General features: G+C 47.3%; 1 protein-coding gene across 14 annotated transcripts in view; it reads right to left on the reverse strand.

The window, feature by feature from the left end:
• The window catches only part of MSI2 (musashi RNA binding protein 2), a 201,549-nt gene extending 175,837 nt beyond the window's left edge, over positions 1 to 25,712 (reverse strand). For 9 of the 14 annotated variants that reach the window (XR_014855769.1, XM_085078598.1, XM_085078597.1 and 6 more), the window contains exons 1-5: positions 25,405 to 25,711; positions 25,193 to 25,233; positions 24,982 to 25,063; positions 24,543 to 24,627; positions 20,288 to 20,329 (exon numbers count right to left, since the gene is read on the reverse strand). Coding sequence is in view for 12 of the 14 variants with exons in the window: in XM_085078598.1 (XP_084934724.1) it covers positions 20,288 to 20,329; positions 24,543 to 24,627; positions 24,982 to 25,063; positions 25,193 to 25,233; positions 25,405 to 25,466 (312 nt within the window). In the remaining 2 variants the exon portion in view is untranslated. Of the gene's footprint in view, positions 1 to 20,287; positions 20,330 to 24,542; positions 24,628 to 24,981; positions 25,064 to 25,192; positions 25,234 to 25,404 lie in introns of all 14 variants that reach the window. The other 5 variants (XR_014855768.1, XM_085078593.1, XM_085078596.1 and 2 more) reach the window with 3 other exon arrangements.
• Between the last annotated feature and the right edge of the window lie 563 nt (positions 25,713 to 26,275).

Consider the following 26,275-nt stretch of genomic DNA (forward strand, 5'->3'; position numbering starts at 1 on the left):
CAGAGCAGAGAAACTCCAGCACTGAAGGAGAAAACCACACCAAACTCACTCGTCTGCCTCCAGAAGCGCTGGGAGAGGTTTGTTTAGCACAGCGTGCAGCAGGATACATGGGCCCACATGAATGCCTGAATTAGAAAAAATTAAGCATTCATATGCATACCCATCTATTCTTAATGCATCTTCCTTCCCTGATTACATGTTCCAAATGAAGGCAACAGAGGGAAGAAAAACTTAGAGAAAAATTAATCAATCAGCTACTTGAGCCTTTTACGCCTTCACAAATAATCAAGTAATGGTGGCAAAGTATCATAGAGCATCTCCCCCATTATGCCAGGGCAGGGATTCAGCTCGGCATGGTGATGAGCTGAGGGAGGTGGCACTGCAGGGCAGGCAGCAGCCCTGCTCCGGGGAAATTACAGCAGCAGGGAGCACAGTGAGCAGCTCCGAGCCAGCCTGAAGGTGTGCTTTATGCATACACACACATATACCCACTGCAACTTCTGACTTGAGAAAAGGAGCAAAGAGGATAAAAACCCCAGGAAAGTGAACATGCAGACAAGGTAAGCCAGAGTGCTGCCAGTGTTCACCTGTGTGATGGAGAGGGACTTTTTATACGGGCAGTGACAGGACTTTGAACTGCCAGAGGGCAGGGGTAGATGGGATATTGGGAATGAGCTGTTCCCTGTGAGGGTGTGAGGCTCTGGCACAGGCTGCCCCTGGAAATGTTCCAGGCCAGGTTGGACATGGCCCTGAGCAACCTGATGCAGTGAGTGGCATCCCTGCCCCTGGCAGAGGGTTGGAACTGGATGGTCTTTAATGCCCCTTCCATCCCAAGCCTTTTCAGGGTTCTGTGATGCACAAGCTCCTCTACACGAGTTTCTTCCACCAGTCCCCTTTTTCCCATCTCAGAAGAGGGACAAATAGCAGACAACCCACTAGCAAGCAGAGAGGCTCCAGGGAACCACAACTTGTTCTTTGTGCCCATCCCCACACCACCCAAGCCTCCACCCCTGCACAGCACCACTCCACTGGCCAAGAAAGTAACAAGCTACATATGCTGGCTCATGGGAGCTGCTGTTCCATGATGAGGCAGAAATGGGATAGCTCACATCAGTACATGAAATTGGACTTTGTTATGGCATAAGTTGACTTAAAGTAGCTTTAATGGTTATGGAAAAACACTCCCTCCCTCAAACACACACGAGGCTGATCAGACCAATAGAGCTGTGCTTGTAATGCTGCTTATTTCACTTAAAGCCTTATTACAGCACCACAGTGCTGATTGGCTTTAGAGAGGGATGTCTTTACAGCATTTAAAAGGTCTTGTGTTTAATTAAATTAGCTGCACCTGTATATATTATGTGCAATAAATCAACTATAATTTGCTACTATAGGCAGCTATTACTCTTCCCTGTGTTATTTATTGCTCAGCATCATTAGGGCGAAGGCTTTTCTAGGATACACTAAGAAATGGCAGTTTAGGGACCAAAAGCTATAACTCATTTTGTTTTCCCTCTCCCTTTTCAGTGGTGCCAATCACATTTCTTGTACACTTGAACAAACACAAATATGTGAGAGATTCTGGTATCCATTATGTGTGTGTTCATACATATATTTATAGATAAAATAAATGTTCCCCACACATCTTGGTCTTGACTTTCATTTGCACATATCTACTAGCAAAATGACACAGCCCAAAAAGTACATACATAAAAATAAACAAATAAAATTAAACAAACAAAATAAAACAATAGTACTGGATTCTTGCTCCTTGATGCTACACAGCAGGGATGCTGTGGTACTCCAGCTATGCCACACATCATCTCTGAATACAATTTAGAGACTTACTCACCCAAGGATCACAGACTGCAATCCACCCCTGTGGCAAACAGCAGCAGTGACTGTATTACCAGCACTTTGTGATTTATTTTGGGCTTTTTTAGCCATTCAGACACGCTACTGGATTTTGCACAGTTTGGCTCACAGTCAAGACCATGATAGCATTATCACATGGTTTACTCACAGTAAGAGTTCAGGAAGTACCAGCTATGGGCATGTACAGGGCCAGGGCAACGTTTGCTGAGGTTTGCAAAAGAATCAAAACAGATCCACCATGCCCCCCTCACCTTGCTCTTGCCTACTTCCCAGCTAAGAAATCATTTAAAGCAGTAAAATTAAATCAAAGGAGGAGAGTAAAACACTCCAGGAGCTCAGAATCCTGCCTTGGTCACAATCCTACCACACAGAGCAGTCTGGGAACTGCACTCTGCTCTTCAGGACTTTATTGTTCATTTTTTAAACAGCTGCTACAACTCACACATGTTCACAGTGCATTAGGTATCTTCCCTGCAATATTTTTCAACTACTTTAACTGGCACGGAATGTCATGCAGGAGCTAATGCAAGAGAAGATATCTCAAGGAATGCAGAAGTATTCCTAGGGCTTGATATTGCTGCTAAACCATGTCCTCTCTAATCACACCTATTCTGTAGTTCCTATTTGGTTCCTAGACTCAGACCTCAAATAACATCTCAGCCACTCCTCCCTTCTGCATATATGTATGCATATTTTTAATTATGTTATTCTTTTAAACAACAAACAAACAATCAGTGCTAGGGCTTTCAGAGAAACACCAGCCATCAGGGGACACACAGGGAATTAGCACCAATCCCAGCAGGAGCAAAGAATACCTGCAGAGGCACCTACTTATGGAGCTAGGGATGAGGAAAAAAAGCACTGGTATTCTGAATCACACAACTCTTCAGCATCCGAAACCACTGCTGCTCTGTCTCCACAGAACTGCTGGTCTTTACTACATCCAAGTGACTGGAGAAAAACAGTGAAGAGATTTAACTTTGTTTACAAAAAATAACTCAATACAGAAACAAACCAGCTCATTTAGACATGAGCAAGCTAAACTTAAAAAAAAAAGATAGCCCAGCTGACAGATCTATGCTTGTAAAGAGTAGCAGCCCATCCAGGTGGGCCAGAGTTTGTGGTCTCTGCTGTTTCACCTTCATCACTTCAGCACCAGTCCTGGTCTGCTCTGACCAAGCTCTGCTCTCCCAGGACTCACGAGCTTCATTCATCAATGAGAAGAGCCAAATCCAGCTGTGACCCTGGACAGCTCTCCTGCTTCCCTCCCCACAACACTTTTTTGAAAAATACCTCTGGAACCAGCAAAGAAAACACATGGGAATAGCTCCAGGCTGGTGGAGGATGCCTGGGAGGGCAGAGCAGTGAACTCCCAGGCACGCACAGCGCACAAAGCCAGGCAGAGGGAACACTACAGTAAGAGAACTATTAATAAAAATTAAAAGGACATTCAGGAGTATTACGAGCCAGATTGGGAGCTGGCACTGGATGGGGCTCAGGGAGGCCTGACATTAAACCCAAAAGAGATTATGTAACCTAAGCTGTCCAGTGATCATCTGTTCCTCTGGTGTGGCTTTAAAGCGGCAGCAGGGCTGACATTGGCTCCAGCAGCAACCCAGGCAGGGAGCACTCACTGTCCCCATGACTCCTGACACTCTGCACTGCCATCCCCTCTGTGCACCACCTGCACACTGCACTGCATTCCCTCCATCACACGACCTCAGGCCAGGGCTGAGGGCGGCTGGGCTCTGCCATCTGATGAACACCATCCCTGCTGCAACTCCCCGCAGCAGGCACTGGGAAAGCAAACCTGCTTCTCCACCTCCGAGGCATGGACTGCCCTGTGCACAGCAACAGCTCCCAGCCAGATGGACAACGTGCAAAGTCTGCAGCACACAGAAAAACCCTCCCCAGCTGAACACAGAGGGGGAGGAAGCACATTTTAAAATAATAAATAAAGTAAGAAGCAACTACCACATATATTCAGAACAACTCTGGGAGGTTGGTGTCAACGGACACTGCTCAGGACTGCACTAACCAAGGTGAGCTGACAAAGCTGTGCCACCACAGCTCTCTGAACATCCCACATCCCCAACTCAGCCCCTCAGCTACGACCTCCACAGCTCCTTCTGGCCAGAAAGGTCAGTGGTATCACAGCTCCTCATTTATCAAGCCTGAACACCAATAACTTCGTCACCTCCAAGAACAAACAATGTGAGTGCTCCAAACCCACTCTGCTGGTTACGTCAAAGGCTGGAAGATGCTGCCCGAATCGTGGCAGAATGGCAGGAAACAAAAGTGGTCTCAGCATGAGCAGGGAGCAGGGACTTGATTATCTGCAATTAGTGAATCGATGATTCTTCAAGATGCTGATTTAGGCCAGCATTTCTTATTAGCAACAGTCAAGGAAAGCACAAGGGCAAATTGCATCAGAGCCAAGCCCAGCTCCCAAATACTGTCTCATTTAAAAATTAATATATAATCCTGCAGGAACTCAGATCCATACACACAACAGCTTCCATTAGGTACCAGCTGAACTCAACCAAGTCCCCACCACCATGAAAACAAGTAACGGTACTATTTTTTCCAAAGACATGGGGATCTCAGGTAGTCAGATGTTAACAGCTCACTCCAGCTGGGGTTACAGGTCTGCACCCTCCCTGCAGGGTGGTAAAGCTCAGCAAAGTCCCTGGGAAGACACCCACTGGGTTTGGATGAGGCCCTTCTGTTTTTAAATACTTGATCTAATTTTGTCTTGTAACATTACACAAGAACACAGCTGTATATTTAGTCTCAGAGTTAAACCATTAATTTGCAACTTACAATTTAGTAACACTTCTCATTAATAATGCCATTACATGGGTTATGTTCACTTTCTATCTGAAAGTTTAAACACAACAGGTCTCACTCAAACAGCTTCAAATTAAACCACTGCACCCATTTGAGATCAGTCACCAAGACAGGTATGGTATAAAATACACAACAGCAGACAGCTTCAATATACATTTTACTTTCATTTGTCTGAGATGTTTGTGCCAAGAATCCACTTGAGCCTGCTCTTCACTCAATTAGGGAAGAAAAATTTGTTTTTAAAATGATTAAAAGCATAACGCTGCCCAGTGCCATGTCCCCTCCAATAATCTTCAATTTGTGGGACTGCCTTTGAAACTGTAGCAGAGCAGTTTTACCACTCGCAGCATGTATTTTTGGTTTAGTAATCCCTATACTTCCAGGGGGGTTACTGGAAGGCAAAAAAAAACCAGTGTTAACCCATCGATTTTAAAAAGAAAACCAACAAAAAAGCCCAACATTTAGCTGTTTTAAGTGCAGATCAGATAGGCTTGAACCCTAAAGAGGAGTTATCATTTATACACTAAAAAAAAAATTAAAAGAGAAAATTAAAAAGGCTGAGTGTATTCAAACACCGTTCCTTCAGCTGTGCATGAACACCTGAGGACACTGTGCTGATGCTCGGAGCAGCTCCAGGATGGATCCAATGGACACTGCTGCATTCAGGTGCTGAGTTACGCTTTTATGGAGACAACAGGATGGGCTCTGTGCTCCTTCCCTTCACAAACCCAAATAAATTCCAGCCCTGAAGTACAGGAAATTAAAACAGAATAACAAACTAAGCAAAACGCTTCCACCAGGGAAGGAAATCCCAATGCAGTGCTTGTGCCCTGCAAAGAGTTAAAGGCTCAGCCCCAGCCAGCCCTGCTGATCTTAGTGCAGCTGCTACCTGCAGCCACGGCCCCTCAGCAGCAACACACAAGGGGAAAGTGCAATTTTGAGCTTCTCTTTTCATCTCTATGGTGACAAAAAGCTCTGCGGAGGGAAATCAGGGTGCCTTCCACTCAAAAGGTTTCTCATTTTCAATGACTGCCTTTCACAATATTTTAATTAAATCTCTGGTGGGGAAGCTTTAAAGAAAAAAAAAATTCAGATTGTGGGGCTCATTTACAACAACAGACTAAAAAAAGGGGGGGGGAAATGTATTTTAAGCATTTTTAAAATAGAAAGATTCTCTGGTTGAAGACTTGAGAATAAATCTACCAGCTGCAAAGTTTTACAAAACCAGCATGTGAAGGGGCCAGGAAGTCTTTTGATAACAAAACCGTTTTCTTGCATGTAACAGGTCTCTAGAATTTTAGGAGAAGCTGAAGGAGTACACAGCAAAGGGGCTTTCCCCCAGGGCTGAGCACAGCCCAGGAAAGGCACCACAGGATTGAGAGAAGCCACTTTGCTCCCCGCAGCAGCACCACCATCTCACTCTGCCCAGCCAGCCAGGGATGCAGCAGCACTGAGGATGAAAGCAAGGCTGTGGTGTTTATCTTTGTTTTCAAAAGTCTCACTTCACTGCTACCAACAAAACACAGCAACACCACGAGCTCCAAGGGGCAGCCCACCCCACAAACCTGCCTGCACCCAGAGCCTTCACTTCCTTCTAAAAACTACATTTCTCAGCAGCACCTGCTCCCAGCAGAGACACCCCAGGGGTGCCCAACCTCCCCAAACACAGCCCACTGCTGCCAGCAGCCCAGCAGTCCCTGCCACAGCAGCCTGCACCCCAAGCACAGCAGGTCAGCACTCACAGCTCCACAGAACAGCCTTCTGAAAAGCCCATCTGATGGAACCACCAAAGAGGCACCAGGAAGTTTGGATCAAAATCATGGAACACATCCAGAAAAGCAGCAAGTGGCTGGGCACAGGAAGATCAGCTGGGAGAGAGTTTGTGCTGCCCTCCCAGAGGTCAGCAGGAGTGTCACAGCCACAGCACTTGCTCCATGATGCCTGTTTGACTCCAAGGCAGCAGTGCAGCTGGAGAGGCGCAGGGTGGGCAAATCATGACTCTGCAATTAAAGCCACCACACGGCGCCAACAGATTCAAGTGTGTTCATAAACATACAGCTCTGGACAAAGCACTTCGCCTCTCATCCAACCTCCATTATATAATGTGGGAATAATACCAGCTCTTCATCTAATATAATTGCTAAAAGAACATATTCCTACAGCAAGTTGTGGTGAACTCCTTCGAAAGCAGTGCTGCGACAGCGCCGAGTTTTCAAGGCAAGCGTGTTGTTAATTTATCTTTAACAGGATACTGAAGTAAAAAGTCTGACTAGACATGGGAAAAGAAACATTCTGATCCTCTTTTTAAATTAAAAATCAGGGAGCAGGGAGTTGCAATGACTCACGAGCCTAGATCCCTGAATGCCAGAGCGATGCCTTTGTCACCACACTCAATGGAGAGCACAAGGGATTCAGCCAGGCTGGCCACTTATCCAGCACGCCCGCCCGCTGGCTGGAAATTGCTATTCTAGGAGCTCTCCAGTCTTTAACGACTTCTGGACTAGTCTGCATTTGATTTCAGGGCAAAGGCCATGCCAAGAGGGAGACCCTGAAAGGAACTCCTCCCTCCAGCTCTCAGGTCATTTTTAAGGCTGTCTGAACGAAGACAACAAAATGGTTTGGTGCTCACACAGGCTAAATATCAAGAGCTCTAAAATGAAATACAACCTCTTTTCAAAGCCACCAACAGGCAGAAAGTCTGTTCTTGAAAATAAAACACTGGGGCAGGGGTGGGATCATTCAGGACCAAAGGTTTCTTTTAAACTGATGCAAACAGAACTGCCTATTTTTCATGTAAATTATTAATTTCTCTAAAATCATAATCACTGCTGCAAGTCCAGCTACCTCTGTATGTAAAACCCTTTCCACATACATATTTTCCTGGGGGAAAAAAGGCTTATCCCCACAAAGGAGTATGAAATAAATTGCTTTACTGAAGGTTAATAATATCCTGTCGCCGTGGTAAAAGACTCAATTACAAAACCTTCAGAAGAGCTCCCAAGGAACTCATCTGCCTGCAGTGACAGAGGCTTAAATAGCCAAAATACACAGAAAGGCTAAGCACTTCCCAAAAGAGAGGAAAAGGGGAAAAAGATGGGGGGTTAAGTAAAAAACCTGGAAATTGGACACTCAAGGTTATAAAAAAAACCAAAACACACACAACCACAGTTCCTCTCTGCACACACAATTCTCTATAATCTCAGCAAGAATTATGGCCCAGGGAGACCAACACTAATTTTAGTATCAGATTTATTATGCAGCAGGGAGCAGAAATCAGTCAGGCCCGTCTCTCAGTCCTAATGGGCAGAACTGGCTCACGCTCCAGGAAGGCTCTGCTGAAGAATAGCTCAGGCCTGGTGAAAAACAAAGCCCCTGGGGCTCCCCGAAGCACAAACACGCTGCGTTCTTAGAAGCCACAATAAAACACAATGATACTCCTCATTTCTGCAGCACTGCTGCCAGAGGATCCCCAAGCCCAGAGCCACCACAGCAGCAGGCACAGCGAGGGCTGCAGGGTCTGGCTAGGGCCATTCCTGCTGCCCACGGGGGCTGAGCACAGCTTTTGAAGCTCCAGGCAGGTGTCAGATGGGCATTGTGTTCAGTCTGTTCTTCTGGGCACTCTCCCCTCCATCCTAAACATTGACACCTTTCCCCTGCATCTGCCTGTGCCCCACTCAGGCTCAGAGCACCACTTGCACCATTCTGAACGTGCTTCAAATACCCAGTAAAGCCAGGCCTACCCTCAACAACTGTTTCTAGTAAGCCAGTACTAGTTACAAAAGCCTTTTGCAGAGGGTTTCACAACTGACTCACGCCCATCTCCAATGATGCAACACCCATTTCCATACGTGGCCTCATCACCTCGTGGGGACTGCAGTTCCTCGCCCAGCACACCTGAGCCCTGCAAACCTGCCTCTGCCCTCCTCCCCAGCACCTGGGCACACACAGCCAGCAGGTGCAGCCTCAACACACCTCAGCTGTGCAACAACCCTCTGCCAAGGCACCAGCAATCCCCCATCTCAGTCAATGCAGAACACATGAGCAGCACTTCTGTTTTCCACATCCATAAAACAAGGGCGATGACAATCACTTACCTCATCCCTGGGTGATAAGAACAAGGGCCACATTTAAACTAGTTTAAGTCATTTCAGCACACAAGTGTTTCATGAAAGTAGGATGCTGATGCCTCCACGAATGTACATCCCACACTCTTTCAACTAACACTTTGAATAAAACTTTTCCCAGAATCAGTTTTTCACTCACAACTCAGCTGAAGACCAGAAACTTTCAAACCATGACTACTTCATTTTACTTTCACAGAAAAGGCAGGCAGCACCTCCAAAACCTGTACTCCCAATTCTTTGTCTGTCTAGGCACTTTGCTGGCAGATTTCTGGTTTTGTTTTTAAAATGTCCTTGAGTGTATTAAGCAATTTAGAGGCTTTGCGTTGAGCTGCTCTAACAGAAGTTAGTGGATAACTGCTACTAACTCCAACAAAAATAAAGACAATCAGTACTAAAAAATGAAGAAAAGTCCATTAAAAACATATACGATCAGGTCTGGTTTTCACCTCATCCTAATTCAGTGCAAGAGTAAGTAAAAAAGCAGGCTTACAAGTTTTGGATTCCTCTGCCTCCATTTCTCTCCTTCAAAACAGCTATCTTTTGCCTCAAAATTTCAGAAAAAAAAATCAAAAGAAAAAAAAAAAAATCGATAACCAGTCTCCCATCCAACAAGTGCCTCCCCTACCCAAAAATAATCCCCAAAACAATTACCTTCTTATAGCTCAAACCAGCCCTGGACCATCCTGTACTGCTCGTGAGGAGACCACTTGAGTTCTGTTCATGAGGAGAACTCAGGAGTTATGGCTCCTTCCTCACCTCTTCCACTGACTACCTTCACCCAGAGCAGGTGATTGCAATCAAAATTAGGGGCCTGAAAATTGGCTTCAGGTGAGGAGCACACCTGACTAATCAGCATCACAGCAGGAGAGCAACGGACAGGAGAGAGCAGCAGAGCCTCCCAGCACTGGCCTGGCTCAAGTTAATTCAAATCACCTGTGCCCAATCTTGGCATCACGAAGCAGAGTGCAAAATCCAGAGCTCAGCACACGCTGCTCCTTCCACGGCTTTGGCTGCTCAGCCACCAAACCACCTCTTCCTCCCTGTGCCCCTTCACAGCTCAGAGCACATTTTCACCTGCATAACCAGCACCAACAGTCATGCCAAGAAATTCAAGGCTTGCTCTCTGATCTCCGTTCCACCTCAAGAAGTGCTTGGCAGCATCAGTTTGTCTGCCTTGATCCAACAATCTCCAGTTCTCAGGAATGCAAGACAAACAGGTGCTGCTGCCCTTCTCTCAGCTTGAGCCAATTTAGAGCATTTCAAGGCAACACACCAAGGCACTCTTTAACGATGAAGGGCTGCACCTGCCCAAGACCTCTAAGAACATTAAGAAACAGCAAAATTTCACCTGACCATGTCCATGTAAGAAGTTTACCCTGTTCCTGTGTTCCCTCAGCTGCAACTGGGATGAAATAAGGTTGTGAACACTTGTCTCCTACCTTTTTCTCTCCCCATCACTTTCAAATGAATTGACACTTCATGTTACTTTCCACATACTGCAGGAGATCAGGATTACACAGCACCAGCTGAATAATGTTCTGCTCACACTATCATCAGCTTCATGCGTTCAGATGACAGTGATGGGGACTATAAAGGCACGAAGACAGATAATCACTGCTTATGTCTGCAATTATAGTTCCAATAAAGCTTCTTCATGGCTCTTTAGCACCAAGGCTTTTGGACTGGTAACTGAATTGTTTTATTATTTTTTTCTATTCTGTATTTTGTTCTTTTCCTATTGCATACACATGCTTCTTCGAGAGAGAAGACAAATGCCTCTACTAAAATATCCACTGGAAATAGCTACAAAAAGAGGTCCAGAAATCTAAACTGACTTCTTATGACTATCACAAAATCAAAGCCATGCTCACCAAACTTTGGGGGAATCATAACTATGGGAGACTTTCAACTACCATTGCATTTGATCTGGAAGATTAATGACAGAGTGGTTGTGACCAGATGAAAGGTGGGGGGAATCACACAAGATGATCACAATTCCCTCCTCATACATAAATTGCCGTGCATGTCACACACACAGATCCTGCTGCTTCAATCCCAGTTCCCAGTATTAGGTGAGGCAGGAGCTTAGAGCACAAAAGGTGCTGTGGCAGGAGGTTCTCCAGGTGCTTTTCATTGCCACCCAACCCTGGGATCCCAGGCAGGCTGGGGCAGGAAACATCCCCCTGGCAGGCAGAGGGGGGACAGACACTCGATCCCGAGGCAGACCGTCCCCAGAGCTATGGACGCACATCAGGACACACTCCCTGTCTGCACAGGACCGAGGAACCACAGCAGCCATCCTGCCAGCTCCAGCAGGGAGGAAGGACGGCCACCCAGAGAGGAACGGGCTGGCCATGCTGCACAGAGGAGGCAGGCAGCTCCCAGAGCTGGGCACGGGGCAGAGGAGCGTCCGGCATGGCTGAGCGCCCGGCGCCGCAGGGAACAGGAGCCAACGCTTATCTGGAGGCAGAGGCCTCCAGGACACCTGCAGCTCAGCATGCTTCCCCCTCTCCTCCCGTTACTGAGGGCACCAGGAGCAGTCCTCCACCACAAGGCACTGATGAGCCCCTGCAGCCCTCTGCCAGGCTCACCCTGCTCCCAGCACTCCAGCACCCAGCCCCTGCGCTGTCAGTAGCCATGAGACCGGCCAGAGCCAGAACTCACACCACCAACTCCCTTTCACACGGTGTGGCCTTGCACCCTTATCTTGCTTCCCCTCTCCAAAGCCTGGCTGCTGCCGTTGGGAAGCGCCGGCGTGAGTCAGGAACCTCAGCAGTTACAGCCCTGCCGCACACCGGAGTGCTGCCGCTCCAGCCAGGGCCTCCCTTATAAATCTTACTGTCAAAAGTCGTTAAAAACAACAAAAAAAACCAGTTTAACCCCTCAAAGACAAGTCTCATGAAGAGCTGGCAGTGTACAACGCTGCTCTGCCTCCCACACTTCCTTCCCAGAGCCCAGAGATGCTGCCAACATCCCCTTCAGACACAGGCGGCCGTTTACTGTGTTATCAAGCCCGGCTGTCAGGAAGTGGCTGCACTCTCTGCCACACTGAGATCTTCGGATAATCCCCTGCTGCCCTTTTTTCTCTGACCCTTCATCTCCAGGCTCAATGGCAGCATCAGTACCAGGCCCCACCAGGGCCTTATTTGGGCTCCTACATGCTATGCCAAGACATATGCCAGAGTTGAACTCATGCTATGCCAGAGTTCAACCCACAATGACTCTGCTTCCTCAGTTCTCAACCCCAGCCAACAGTGGGCCTGGGACATTTTCACAGTAGGCTTTACGAGAGGTGTTTTCACTGGGTAATATTTGAAGAGGGTACAGTTCAAAGGTTTGATGTGTGCTCAGCAGGTCATCTGTCCAGGACCAGAGTCTCAGAGCTGACCTACACAAAGTGAGCAGGGAGGAAGATGAGCTGTCTGGTGCAAACACATCAATCAGAACAACCCCAAACACTTTATAGTAGAGACTTTTTGAGGAGAGCGAGCTCCTGCTGCAAGAAGCCAACAGTTTTTGCTGTAGTTGTCTCAGGGCTTGCTCAGTACTCACAAGAGAGATCTCTCAGGGATCCTGAGGGCATGGCAGAGAACAGGACCTGACACCACCCAACACAACGGCTGGCAGCAGCTGCAGACCAAAAGATAGGGGCAATAGCCCCCATCCTCCAAAAATTCCTATCCTATTCCCATTCCAGCTTTACCTTTGGATTTCTTTTCAGTGTTTTCTGTTTCCTCCCACAATTCACTGAGCACAGCATGTTGCTATAGGCTCTGTAGGTCTACCAAATACAACAGCAGAAGCAGGCAAATTTCACCAGCAAAGGAACATCTTTACACTCCTTCACAGCACTTTACAAACCTTTGGCAAAAGGATAAATGCTCCGTGTACGTATCGGGCTCTGCACACAGCTCGGGCTCGGAGCAGGGAATCACACCAACGCGGCTCTGAACATAAATGATTGATAACACAGCCAAAAGGAAAACTAAACAGGAGTTTCACTCATTCAGCAAGCACAGCAGAAGAATCCCTGGCAATGTCCCCTTCAGCAATACCTTCCTCCAGCAGTGCAACAAACACCAAACCTGCCAGTGCTGAGGGCTTGCAGCTGGCAAGCATTTCCCACAAACCAGGGTTTGACTTGAGCGACTTCTCCCAATCCAGTGGAATTCACGGATACTTAGGATGAACGCTCAGCTCCTTGCAACCTCTTTACACACCACACTACCCTTTGGGAAGATTCCTGAACAGTGTTAATTCAGCAATTGGTTAAAGCCTCCCCAGACTCTCTGTCTAGCAGGCATTCTCTTTCCACCAGCACTCAAGAAGCTGAAAGTCTTGTCGACACTTCACAGTCCCTATTTTAAATAAATCAAGACTTCAAAACACTTCTTCACCCTGTGCTACTCACCTTCTCTTTGATGCAAAACTGACCCACAGAATAACGTAAAGATGAGCTCTGAGTCAGGAATACTAAGACACTGATTAAAACAGCACAGCACAGGTTTGGGAACACTACAGAGGAATTCTGTACCCTCTGGGCCACACCAGCACTCCCAGGGCCCAGCCCTGAGCCACGAGAACTGCAGCTGCACCAGGACCCACATCCTCAGCCAAGGAGTCTCCTTCAGCCCCATCTCAGAGATGTGTGGCACACACCAAGGAAAATAAAACCAAGGGGACTTAACAACTTCAAACCATGGGAACTACTTAATTCACCAGATATTAGTTTCTTTCCCCCACCCCACCATTTTTCCCTCCCACCTGCCAGGCCACCTCATTACTGTCACTCTGCATCAGCTCTTGCTACAGTAGTTTTCTTGGACCTTTGCCCCTTCAGTCAGCTTGAAACCTCTTCCCTATTGTACATCAGAGTCAATGGGAAATTAATGCAAGTCTTTGCTGGGGGAGGGCAGGGCAGAGGCAGCGACGCTTTCTGCTGCTGTCAATACTTCTTTTCCTTCGCCCTTCCTGCCACGTACACTTCACCAACATATTAAGGAGCCTTGTCTGCATTTCACTGTGCTTGCTGAAGTCTCTGGGACTATTCCCCATGTGCAGAATTGCCTAAGCCTTAGCAGGGTCCCTTTTCACAATACAAAGTTCCCAAAGTACAATCTTAATTTAAGCCTACTCAGTCACAACAATACACCCAGCTGCAGATGTCCCAGCACAGGGAATGACTGAGCAGGGGAGAACTTCCCAACATTCTTCAGATTTTCTCTGCACTCAAAAAATAGAAGAAATACTTTCAACAGGAGAGTAGTAAAACGCCAAAGTTTAGAAGTAACTTATTAATACCGCATGCTGATCTGACTACAAAAATTCACAGTAACTTTCAAATTACTCAGCAAACCACAATTTCTACAGCAATAATATCATAAAAATCATAGGCCACGTTGAACACTACTCACATAGTTTACAGAATTATTCCAGTGACTAAGGCAAACAGAATGTGTGATTTCAAGGCTAGAGACTAAATTAAGCTTCAACAATGATTTTTTTTTAAAGTCTGATGCTACACTGACCTTGTAATCAGTTTTTTGAGGAAACAGCAGATTAGTATTTTCTTGTGAGTGAGATCCTCTGGTGGAGGGGGGAACATGAGAGAGATGAAACTGCCTATCTCTGAAGGAGAAGTGATGGAACTGACCATATACAAAGTCCTGTCAAATACACAAAGTAATCTTTTAATCTTTTTCTGCTACAGGCTTCACAGCTCAACAAAGCATTTAATAACGTGCTTTGAGCCCATGCTGATTCAGCAAAGCACTTACCCACATGCTTATGCCAACTTAAGTATATGCTTAAGTGCTTTCACACAATAGGGGCAGGGAAGGTTCAGGCCCTGAGATGAACCATTTTCTGAAACAAGCCATTTTTCCCTAAGATGACTGACTGTTTACAGCTTCTCCTCCCTTTATAGCATGACCCAAAATGTGTTTAAAGAGAACACTAAAATGCAATTGAAAAGTCAAATAACTATCATGAACAGCAGACTCAAAGCACAACTGAATGAACTATTCTTTTTTTCCTTCTGAGCACAACATACATCTTGATGCACACACCACCTTACCCTGTTTCAGTAGCTCTTCTCTAAAAATAAGTTCCAAGTTCCCTCAATGCTTTGGATTTCACAACATTTATGAGACTATCACCAGAGTCAACAGGCTAAAAAAAGAATCCATTAGCATTAACTGGCCTGTCACTGGCAGTGACAAATAAATGAATTTGATGGTTTTAGATCAGTCATTAGTAGACCTACCCGCAGGCTGATAAAGGCTCAGCACTTTGCAGAGGAGATGTACTCAATCTGGAAGCAGAGGGGATGCACAAGGGTGTTAGCATGTTGCTCTCCTTCCATTTCCCTGACCTCACTACCTTGGAACCTTTCCTGGCATATTCGAGTGCACAAAAGTCACCAGGCAGATGCCATTAAAAATAATCCATCAACACAGAAAAACACAGGCAATGCAGAACCTCCTTTTAAAAAAATCCCATGTTAGACAGTGTTCAATTTTAATTTTTAGTTAGCAGTATGACAAGGGGAAGGCAAGTACATTAGGACTACTCTTAACACGAAAGACGTCCTTAGGCAATGAGAATGGAAATACAGACATTTTAACAAGTACAAGACAGTCTGTGGGGATTCAGGACAACATGAACAATCTACCTGAGTGATTGGGGAAAAGAAATAAATGTTTACATCTCAAAAAAACCAACAAGAATTACAAAAATCCAGCTCAGCTCTTGTTTCTGACAGAACTCAGTGCACTCCACAGAAAGCCCTGCCATGGACCACCCAAAGAAATCCCTCACACCATCTGGGAAGGACTTCACACTGCTCTGCATACAGATGATACCATGACTATTATCAAGCTACACACCTATGCCTGATGCCAAGAGCAGGAAATGCTTCCTCTATTACTCCACCCTGACCTGCAAATGCAGGGGAATCTAAGAGGAAAAAATATCATAGGGAAAAAGTCTGACCTTGCTGCTCTTTACAGCCTGATGGGGAAGGAAGGGTGGCAGTAAAGGAAGATTCCTAAGTTCTGCTACTGTGTCCAGCTCACATCCTTTTGGGGAAGGAAAAAAAAAAAAAAAAAACCCCAAAGAAACTTCAAAGTCTACCTAATACCTAAAATAAGATGGGAAGTAGTAGGACTAACCTGGAGGAGTTTACAGGCAGAAGCAGGGGAGGAAACAAATAGAACTCTTGATTTTCAAGGTCCATCATTTGCTTTGGAATAAAATCTCTCCCTGCTACTCTGGCCGAGGCTTATCAGGCAGCCAAGGGACACAGACACCCCACCCACAGTTAACTTAATTGGAATCAGACATCCAAATCCACTGGTTAGCTTAAAAAAAAAAAAAAATCCCAGGTTAGCCTGGGTGTTATTGCAAAAGGGCATGCCCTCCATTTGCTGCTCTGGAACAGGCAGCTTCACATGGCTTTAACCAGCAGCATCTCACATGAAAGGAGAGTTGTTGACACTGTTTCTTGCCCAAGAAGAAGGACCAGATGTGCACAACTGCTCAGAGCCCACGTGCCCAGCCAGACAGGAAACCAGCCTGGCCAGGGGCACGGCTGGCACAGTGCAGATGCAGGGCCTGGCTGGGGCACAGAGGGGCCAGGACAGCCCTGCACCGACCTCTGTGAGAATAAAACACCTCATAAAGACATCAGTGTCCTGCAGCCCCATCCCATCATCAGACAAAACGCCTCCCCCACCAAATCAACTCCTTCTGCTGTTTTGTGACCAAATGGCCACCAGCATTCTGCACCCCATCCGTGCAGACCAGATCCCAAATTAAAACATGCAGTGGCCACCTGCACCCAGGGTCACCACAGACAGGACACCAGACAGCCAGCACACAGTGCCAGCCCAGCCAGTGACCCACAGGAGCAGCTCCAGCCACAGCAGTCACCCTGCCTTTTTTACTGCAGCAAGGATCCACACCACAGCCAGCAGGGCACATCCACAGTGCTCATGAATGCCACACACGTTACTGCAAGCAGCTCCAGCTTGTTGAACTGGGAGCAATTCCCAACCACATGCATTATGCCCCTGGAGTAAGTGCAGGAAGAACAAGCACCTGAGTCCCACCCTGGAGGAACCTGAGTACAAAATACACCTCCGTGGGCAGCCTCAGTAACTGTAAACTTTGATTGAAGTTTTACCTGCCTCTGTCTTACACGTGACTCTGCACAACAAAGCATCCAAATTCCTATACCAAAGATATTTTCGTGGCCAAGGAGCTACTTCATTGACCAAAGCTCCTGTCCTTTCGCTGTTCAGGTTTGCTTTGTTTTTTAAATAAATCCCTAAGGCAGAGGCGTGAGGGACGAGATTGCTTACGTTTGAAAATATCTAATGAACACGCTAAATTGGATAAGGCTTCTCCAACTCAACAGAGCAGGTAACATCAGAAATGGCAGGCTATGTATAGTAAAAAGTCAAATAATTGTAGTCTTCAATATTCAAAAGGGGTACAAAATTATTGGCACCCCATCACTGCTGCTTTTTAAGGACTTTTTAAGTCAGCAGAGTTATAAGTGATCTCCTGTTACAGAGTGCCTTCCAGCACTTGGAAACAAGACAGATTTTTATCAAGGAACAGCAGCCCCGAGGAAGGAGACATATATTCACCAGAACCCCAACGAGTTAAACCTTGCAGTAAATTTTCTAAAACAATAGCTTCAAGTCGTCCTGGCCTTCCCAAGGAGAGCAGGATTACACATCCTGGTAATCCACTGGAGGCAATCAGCGAGGATTTTCTGCGAGGGTCATTCTAAGGAAATCAGGGAAGAATGCTGGGCTGTTACAACCTGCCACTGCTTGCTCAGGAACCAATTTGCATCACCAGAGAGGTGTCAAACCATGGAGACGCAGTTTAAAAAGCCGGAAAGAAAGCGTTTTACTGGGCTGGGGTTTGAAAGGGGAGGGCTGGGCAATTCCCGTGGGTCAGGAGGGGAAGGAGGCAGTGAGGTGACCCAGCATGAGCACAGGGGCTGGCAAGGGCAGCGGGCAAAGGCAGTGGCAAAGCTCAGATTCACCCTGAGGAGTGAATCGTGCTGAGAAGAGGCACAAGGGCTCCTCAGGGAAGGACAGGGATAGATGGGGAATGCACCCAGCCTTGCTGCCACCTCATCTTCCACCTCAGCCCCCATCACTGCCAGCAAAATCACGGGAAGAGAAAAACAACAAAACAAATCCCCATCTTGCTAAACGTACCAGGAAGGAAGATTACTCAGGGAAAAAAACCAACAAAACAAAAAACAAATTCTCCCCCCGCACCTAGAGAGAGAGACAGAGACATTTCATTAAATGCCATTAATCTCCACAGACCCCAGCATTAGCTAATTAATTAGACTAAAGTACAGTCACATTTTAACGCTGAGCATTCACTATTCAACTGGGATAAATGAACAACTAAAGTCCAAAACCTTAATTCAGTATCTAATTAAAAAACAGAAAACAAAATATTCAGATTATGAAATGCTTGCCAGAATAATACATCATAATTGATGTAAAATCTGTTCTTTATTGCATCTGATTTTCTCCAGTCTCCAAATTAGGCTGTTTTCAATCTTCAGATTTTTTTCAAGTCTCCCACAGAAATCCCAACACTTTAGAAAGGACAAATGTGTAAAAAGCAGCAACAGACACTGCTGACCTCTCCAGAGAGAGCGAGTTCCTGCTAAGAGTGGAATTCAACATCCATTCCAGCATTTGCCCCATGCTTGAAAGATGTCTGTTACGGAAAACCAAGGCAAAAAAAACCCTACATGTAGAAAAACAAAACCCCCTTTGTCAATACGACCTGATTTTGCATTCTTTAACACAAAAATTTAACTCACTAATATCCTCGACATAAAACATGTCCTGTTTTTTAAATTGTTAGAGAAGAAATCACATGAGACAGCTTAACAGCTCTGTTGTAAGCATTACAGACTTCTCCAAGTAACACTGCAGAAACAGATAACTAGCACTGAAGACAGTTTAAAATGTAAACTAACCTTTAAAAGGTACTGGGAAGGGGAAAGGAACATCAAACACAAGATCAAAATTCTGGTAACTTTAAATTGTATATTACAGACAGCATCAATCCAACCATATACTCAAGAAGCCCCAAGCCCCACACACTATAACTCTTTGGGCAGTGCAGAAGCAAGCCAGGCACACTGTTATTCACCAATTAGATATGTCTTATGAAGAAAAGAATCTCCAAACATTTGCCTACATTAGTCTGGTTTAAAATTCTGCAAGTAGGCTGTTGCGGTTTGTTCTCTTTTTTATTTCTTTTAAAGACCTCCGTAGTACCTCTCCTGTGCTACGCCTGGGGGTTTTAAATGACACAGGGTTTCTTTCTAGATGCATACTTTGTGCAATATTTAACATCATGGTTCAACACACACTGTTACACTGCTTGCTTTCATGACGAGCTGCATGCAATAACACAGTTCAGGCAGTTGGTCAGGTAGTTTCTCACCACCAACTTTTCCTTACTGACTTGCATCCACAACTTTGCAGCCTTTTCCTCCTATTTTTGCCACAAGACTGAAGTAACCCAAGATGACAAGTGTGTACACAAGTGCCATACATCAGTTAAATTAAGTTTTTCCAATAGACTCTCAAAAACAAATTTTTAAAAAGTCAATTGCAAAAGTTTTCTTTCAGCCTCTGGCTTTCAAAATTCACACTCTGCAAGTCTGGCTTTGAAACTGATTTGTTTTAATTAGGCACAACCTAAAGAGCAACAACCACTTCTATTCCATGAGCAGCTCCTCCAGGAGAAATGGCACCCGGTGGCATTTAGAGGGAGCTGTGCCAGACAGAAGTGTCTGTGTCCCTACACCATCCCCACAGCACCGTGCAGACCTGCCACACCATCGCCAGGCCACTGCTCCGGCCAGCCTGACCGGCTGGACACTCACACCTCATTGTTCTCCTGCTCTTGCACAGCAACACCCTGTGGCCCCCCGAGCTCAGAGCCTCATCAGAAACTTGCCACCCAAGGCTTGCACACAACTCCGCGCACATCTCTCGAGTCATACAAAAGAAAATTTGCAAACAATGAAGGCAGACAGATATCCCCATCCATCACAACCACAGAACTGAAAGCTCAGCTCAAAACAAGCCTGAAGCCTGCACTTGATCTGAACACTTCACGAACAGCAGGCATAACACAGTGCACAGAGCAGCTGGGCTGCAGCAGAGGCTCCGGCGGAACCTCCCCAGCCCGACTGCCCGACTGCCCAGCCCTGCACGGACACACAGCAGCCTCCTGTGCCACAGCCACTCACTGATCCCCCAGAGCAGCACTCGGCTTTAAAAGCTTTCATTGCCAATTCCCCGGCTGAAACCCGAACTGCCTGGCAACAATGACTCTCTCTGTGTGCCTAAAATCCTATTATCGATCCTCCTACTTACCTTGGGCTGTGCTCGTCGGGGAAACGCAACTTTAGGGTCAATCTGAGAAAAAAGAAAGGGGAAATCAACAGGATAGCTTTGGTTGTCATTTTATATTATTTTACTTTAAATCACTGAATTATTAATCCCTCATTTCTCAGGCTTGTAATTCAGCACACCAGGTCATCCAGAGCTACTCTGGAAATGATAGGTCACAGTCTGGGTTTGTCTGGGGGGTTTGGCAGGGGCAGGGAGATGGGAAGAGAGGAAGAAAACAACTCTTCTGCACTTCTCCTCCATCATCTTCTGGGCAGCAAGCCCCGGAGGTGCTCAAGGAGCTCTGGATCAGTCTCTGGGTGCTGCCTCTACCACCAAAACTTCGTGTTGAGGATTATCTGCATGCCCTGGAGGTTGCACAGAAAGAGGGCCAGCATTCCTGACCAACATTTTAACTTGGTGAGTCTAACACCTGCACCTTCCTGCAGTTGCGTTTGGGGTTACTTTGTTTTCTGCTTTTTTTTGTTAACAGGCAAGCAACATCACACAAAAAAGGAAAGTCAAAACCAAAGTCAAATTACTCACATTTCAATTATTCAAACTAAAACATTCGAAGGACTAGAGTCTCCTTCATAATAATATGCCCAACTGATCTGGTTTGCTTATTCTCAAAGAAAATATATGAGCAATGGAAAACTAGAAAGGGGCATTTCGGGGATGGGGTGAGAAGGCAGCAGAGCAAGATGCAAAGGAGTGTATGTTTCATCTGTGTGAAATATACAGTCACTTAAACCAGAAGGAAACAACTTCTTAAAAAGGTTTTCCTTTAAGGAGTTCCTTGAACTATCCATGAATGAAGCACAGCACCAGAGAAAAAAATAAAGGGGAAAAAAAAAAATCCTTGCTTTCACCCCACTGCCCTGTTTTAAGATGCAGCGTTGGCTCCCCTCACGCTGCATGAATTAGCGCATCTCCTCTGCCGTTCCAAAATGCTAATTCTGCAGCCTCACACACAAGTTCCTCATGGGTCATCTCTAAAAAGGGACTCCTCTCTCCCATTCAAAAATTACTCGAAACCAAAAAGACACCACCGCAGATGCAGATAAATGGCACCCAGTGGTGTTTGGAGGGAGCAGGCACGCAGAAGGCTGGATGTAAACAAAAACATCAGACCTTTTAATAACTGCCCCCCCAAAATCACAATAAAATGCCTGTGTGCTGCTGGTTTCACTTCTGGTTCTCAGCAGCACCTGCACACAGACATCTTCTAAATAAAAGGTCTGAAAAATGATGTTTTAAAGTACTAGATCCCACCTGATCTGTGCAACCTGCAACTGCTTTCAGTGCTTTCCTTGCCTGTATAACCAACTGATGCCACTAATGCTGATTGTGTTGAGCGTATTCAGAACTAACGGTTTTCTTTTAGAGTTTGGGTTTGGCTTTTGTTGTGTTTTCAGCCCTCAAGCGAACCCTGATGAGGAAAAGTAGATGCTTCCATTTGGTATTGTTATTCCTGAGGTGATAAATATTCCTGTCACTGCTAAATAACCACGGACCTCTCCTAAAAAGCAGTTTTACTCAATTAATTTGTCAAAATGGGAAGTATCACAGATGTTTGATGTGCAACTGATAAACTGATTTGCCTCCATCAGGTACAAATATTATATCTTTTTTAGGACACACCTGAGAAATGAGCGATTACATGCCACTTTATTGTTCAAAAAGCATAAAAAGTAAAATTATTTATCTAGAAAGCTAACCTTTTCATAGAGATTAACATTATCTACAAATATATTCAGCACTGACTAGGCATTTGTCTACTGGGGAAATACAACAGGTACGGATTTTCCACAGCGATACCCAAAGGTGGAAGCAAATATGCACATTTCTATGTTTGCTCCAAAAGTACAAGTTTCCCCACCAAAGAACACCAGGCCCACCAGAGGGACATCACTGCAAATCCTGCTGGTAAAAAGCTGGGAGAGCCATTAAACTCCAAAGCAACACATTCATTTTTGAAGGTCAGTTCAAAGAGCATGGAGTCCTTTGCACCACAGCAACAGATTTTCTAAAGGAACTGAATTTTCCTTCCCAAAACCTTTTGGATAAACACCATCCTCCTTTGAAGACAAACACTAGCAATGAATGTGGCAAATCCATACCTTTTGCATAACCCTGTCAACTATTTAAACAACAACCAAAAAGGAAAAAAAAAAAACAAAACCAAAACAAACCAAAAAAATAAAAAACCAAAGTTCTACCAAAAAAAATTAGTTAGTTAGGTACAATTCTACTTACTGTATCTACAAGTCCTCTAGGAAATGACTATAATACTATTTCTGATATGAATGGCCATTACCTAAACAAAGCTTTTAACGTAACTGTAAACAAGAGCGACGTTTCCATGCCAATACCCAACCGATCTGCCTCCTGTGCTGAACGTTGAAACAGAGTCAAATGCCTTGTTATACTGCACAACAGTTACTACAATGCTCTACAAATACACGCCTGAAAGGACCTGCCTGGATCTGTGCTTTACTTTTAAGCTGCCTTACTGATTCTAAGGTCAATTTTGTATTTGGATTGATTCAAGCATTATCACACAACCAAAACCGAGGCAGATTTGCCCTGGTGAAGCTCTTTACCCCTCCCCCAGAGAAGAGCAAATTAATACATTGCAGGGACTAGACTGTGATACAAGAAAAAAGCTGGGGGAGGACCTAATTATAGTCAGAAATATGACAGGGTGTCCTCCCATGATTTTTTTTAATCCCTCGTTCAAGATACTGTTTGCCTTTGTTCTTCTTATCTAAATTTATCTTTAAAAACACATAGAGAATATAGCTGTACATGAAAAGTCTGGTGAGTTTAATTTCAGGAGCACGGCTGAATCAGTTATCTTACCATATCTGATTAAACCTAAAATCAAATTATTAAGGCATGTGAAAGCATGGGCTTCGTGCTCAGGCAAGCCCAGCAGAATCTGTAGGTCGAATTAAAACACTAGATTCCACCTGCTTCTCCAAGAGCTTTGGGCTTTTTGTTTCCATATAAATTACATTTTTAAAAGATCATATCCTCACGTTTGCTCCCTGCTTCTCCTATTCTTCATTTAACTATAATCCCACACACACAGGCACCCATGAGATGTCGCAGCACCGAGACAGGATTGCTCCTAACACCACGCTCAGGCTCAAACAAAACCCTTAAGCCCCAGAACACAGACTGCAAACCCCAGTGACAGTAAGGACCACAGTCGGTCTGTCCAGCAGAAGGTCTCTGCAGACAGTTCCACCAGCACGAGCCTTCCCTTCCCAAAACACAGCCCCCTCCAGAGCCAGCAGCACCAGAGCACTGATGACCTCTACCAGTGTCCTTCCCCCCTCCCCTCCCAGCGTTGCCGAGGCTGAAAACTACAACAAAGTGGGAGGCAAAAAACTTCATCTTTTTTGCATGGCCTCAATCACAGCAAGAAAACAGGGCCCAGAGCTGCACTTGCCCGATACCTTTTGTTTGACCCAACACTGAAAACACCACACTGGGGGCAGGCGGCAAACTCAGGTGTGGAATTTTTGTTTAAAAAATACCGAAGAAATGTAATATACGTTTAAAAAAATATAGATCAGCTGAATCTCACAAGCATTTTTTTCATTAGGTTGTGCACTGGAGACTGAGCGCAGCAAAAAGCTCTGGAGAAACAACAACACATTAGACTTGTGCTTCTCTCCCACATCCACTCTCCAGCTCTTGCACAGCTTCCCATAAATTACCGCCTGCATTTCGCAGGAGCCCTGCCATCACAGGTGAGGGGACCTCTCCAAAAAAATGACTTTGGGAAATGACACGAGCAGCAGCTTTCACAGTTTGACAGTTAAGTCACTCCCACCTTGAAACGCGCTCAACAATACATAAATAATCAATCAAAAGAAGCACGAAGTTCCCTGCAGAAAGCATTCCGCAGCCCAACACCAAAAAAAAGTTGGATTTTACTCCACGGCTTTTTCAATGTCACCGCTCAATAAAATATAAGGCCGGGGGAGGAGCCAGCGGTCGGTATGGGCGAATTCGGATTTCGGGGAAAAAAAAAAAAAAAAGAAAGTTACCGCTGTTGGTAAGTTAAAAGGCAGAGCCTAGAAAAAAATATAAAGGAAAAGCCGAGCCGTGCAAGGTCCCGGTTCAATGACAGCCTGACACCGCCCGCGACAGCAGCCCGAGCGGGGCTCGGAGCGCCCGGGTCGCGTCCCCGGGAAGGGCGCCGGCAGCCCCACGCAGCACCTACCGTCTTGGAGTCCAGCTCGTGGTGCGGCTGAGCCAGGACTTTGTCTACACTCGCCGGATCCGCGAACGTAACGAACCCGAAGCCTCTGCGAGAGACAAAGAGCGAGGGGATGGCGGGGGGGGTGGTGATGAGAATTAGAGCCAAAGGCAGAAGTCATAAAAATAAACCGCTGGGTCTCCCCCCCTTCCCCTCCCCTCCCCCGAAGCCGCCGGGTGCAAGGGGCGGCCGGCCCGACCCCCGGCCCCTCTCCGGCTCACCGCCGCTTTGTTTCCTGCTCCGGGCTGGAGGGATGCGGCCGGCAGAGCCCTCCCGCAGCGCCCCACGCGCGGGGTGGGATGCGGGGTGGGATCGCGGGGTGGGATCGGGGGCCGCGGGTCCTCCCGCCCCGACGGCAACTCGCGAAGTTTGTCAGCCCGAGCGGGGTGGGCGGCGGTTTTACCTGGAGCGCTTGGTGGTGGGGTCCCGCATGACCATACACTCCCTAATTTCTCCGAATTTGCTAAAATAGTCTCTAAGGCTGTCTGCGGAGAGAGAGCAGAGAGGGAGAGGAGGGTCAGGCTGGGGGGCGCGGGCAGGGCCCGGCGCGGCGGGACGCGGCCCACGGAGCGGGGCGGGACACGCGTGGGGAGGGGGCGGCGGGCGGGGGTTACCTGGTGAGGTTTGCCAGCTGAGGCCGCCGATGAACATCTTGCTGGAGGGAGAGAGCAGAGCGGAGTTGAGCGCCGGTGCGGGATCGGCCATTTTGACGGGGCAGCTCCCGGCGGGGCGGAGGGGCGCGGAGCGGAGCGGCGCGGAGCGGGGCGGGCCCGCCTGACCGCCCCTCGCCGCCGCGCTCCGCGCCCCCGCCGCCCCGCCGACTTACCCGGGGTCGTGCTGCGCCTCTCCGGGGCTCCCCGAGGTAGCCTGGCTCCCGTCCGCCTCCATGGCCGCGCCGAGCGAGAGCCCCTGAGAGAACCCCCCCCGCCCGCCCAACCCGCCCCCCCCGGCCCGGCTCCGGCTCGGTTCGCTCCGCTTGCTTTGCCCCTTTTTCCCTTCCCCCCTCCTCCTCCTCCTCCTCCTCCCTCCGCTACCGGAGGATCTCACTGGAGAGGCGCTGGGGCAGCAGCCAGATCCGTCACACGTGGGATCGGCTTAGCTCAGCGCCGCGCCGGCGCTCCCTCCCCCCGCCGCCATCCTCCCCTCCCTCCATCCCGCCCCTCCCTCACGGGGGTGGCGCCTCCGCCGGCGCGTGGCCCTGCGTGACGTCACCGTGACGTCACCGCGACCTCCTCGCGCAGCTCCCGCCCCCCTGCGCGTGGCCGTGCCTCGCGCGTGTCCGCGGCGCGCGGGGCTGTCCGGAGGGACTGTGCACCGGGACTGTCCACTCTGGGCTGCCCACCCGGCACTGCCCACCGGGACTGTCCACCCATGCTGCCCACCCGGCACTGCCCACCGGGACTGTCCGCCCACACTGCCCACCCGGCTCGGTGACACCCTGCCCGGGCCCCCCGACCCGCACCGAGCGGTGGCTCTTGCGCTGAGACTGGCTCTTCCCTGCCGGCCGCCTGCTCTGCTCCCCACCCCGCACACCCAGGTGGGCATCAGGGAATAAGTCCAGGGGCTGGGAAGTGCTTGCTGGGTGTCCAGGGAAAGAAAATTAAATTTTAGGGACCCGGGAAGAATTCGAGCATTGCTGAGAGGTGTCGTTTATCCAGTCACCAAGCCTGGGCGTCGCACCCACGCTGCCCTCGGCA

This window comes from Lichenostomus cassidix, chromosome 19, assembly GCF_008360975.1.
Source record: "Lichenostomus cassidix isolate B80296 chromosome 19, HeHo_3.0, whole genome shotgun sequence".
Taxonomy (NCBI): domain Eukaryota; kingdom Metazoa; phylum Chordata; class Aves; order Passeriformes; family Meliphagidae; genus Lichenostomus; species Lichenostomus cassidix.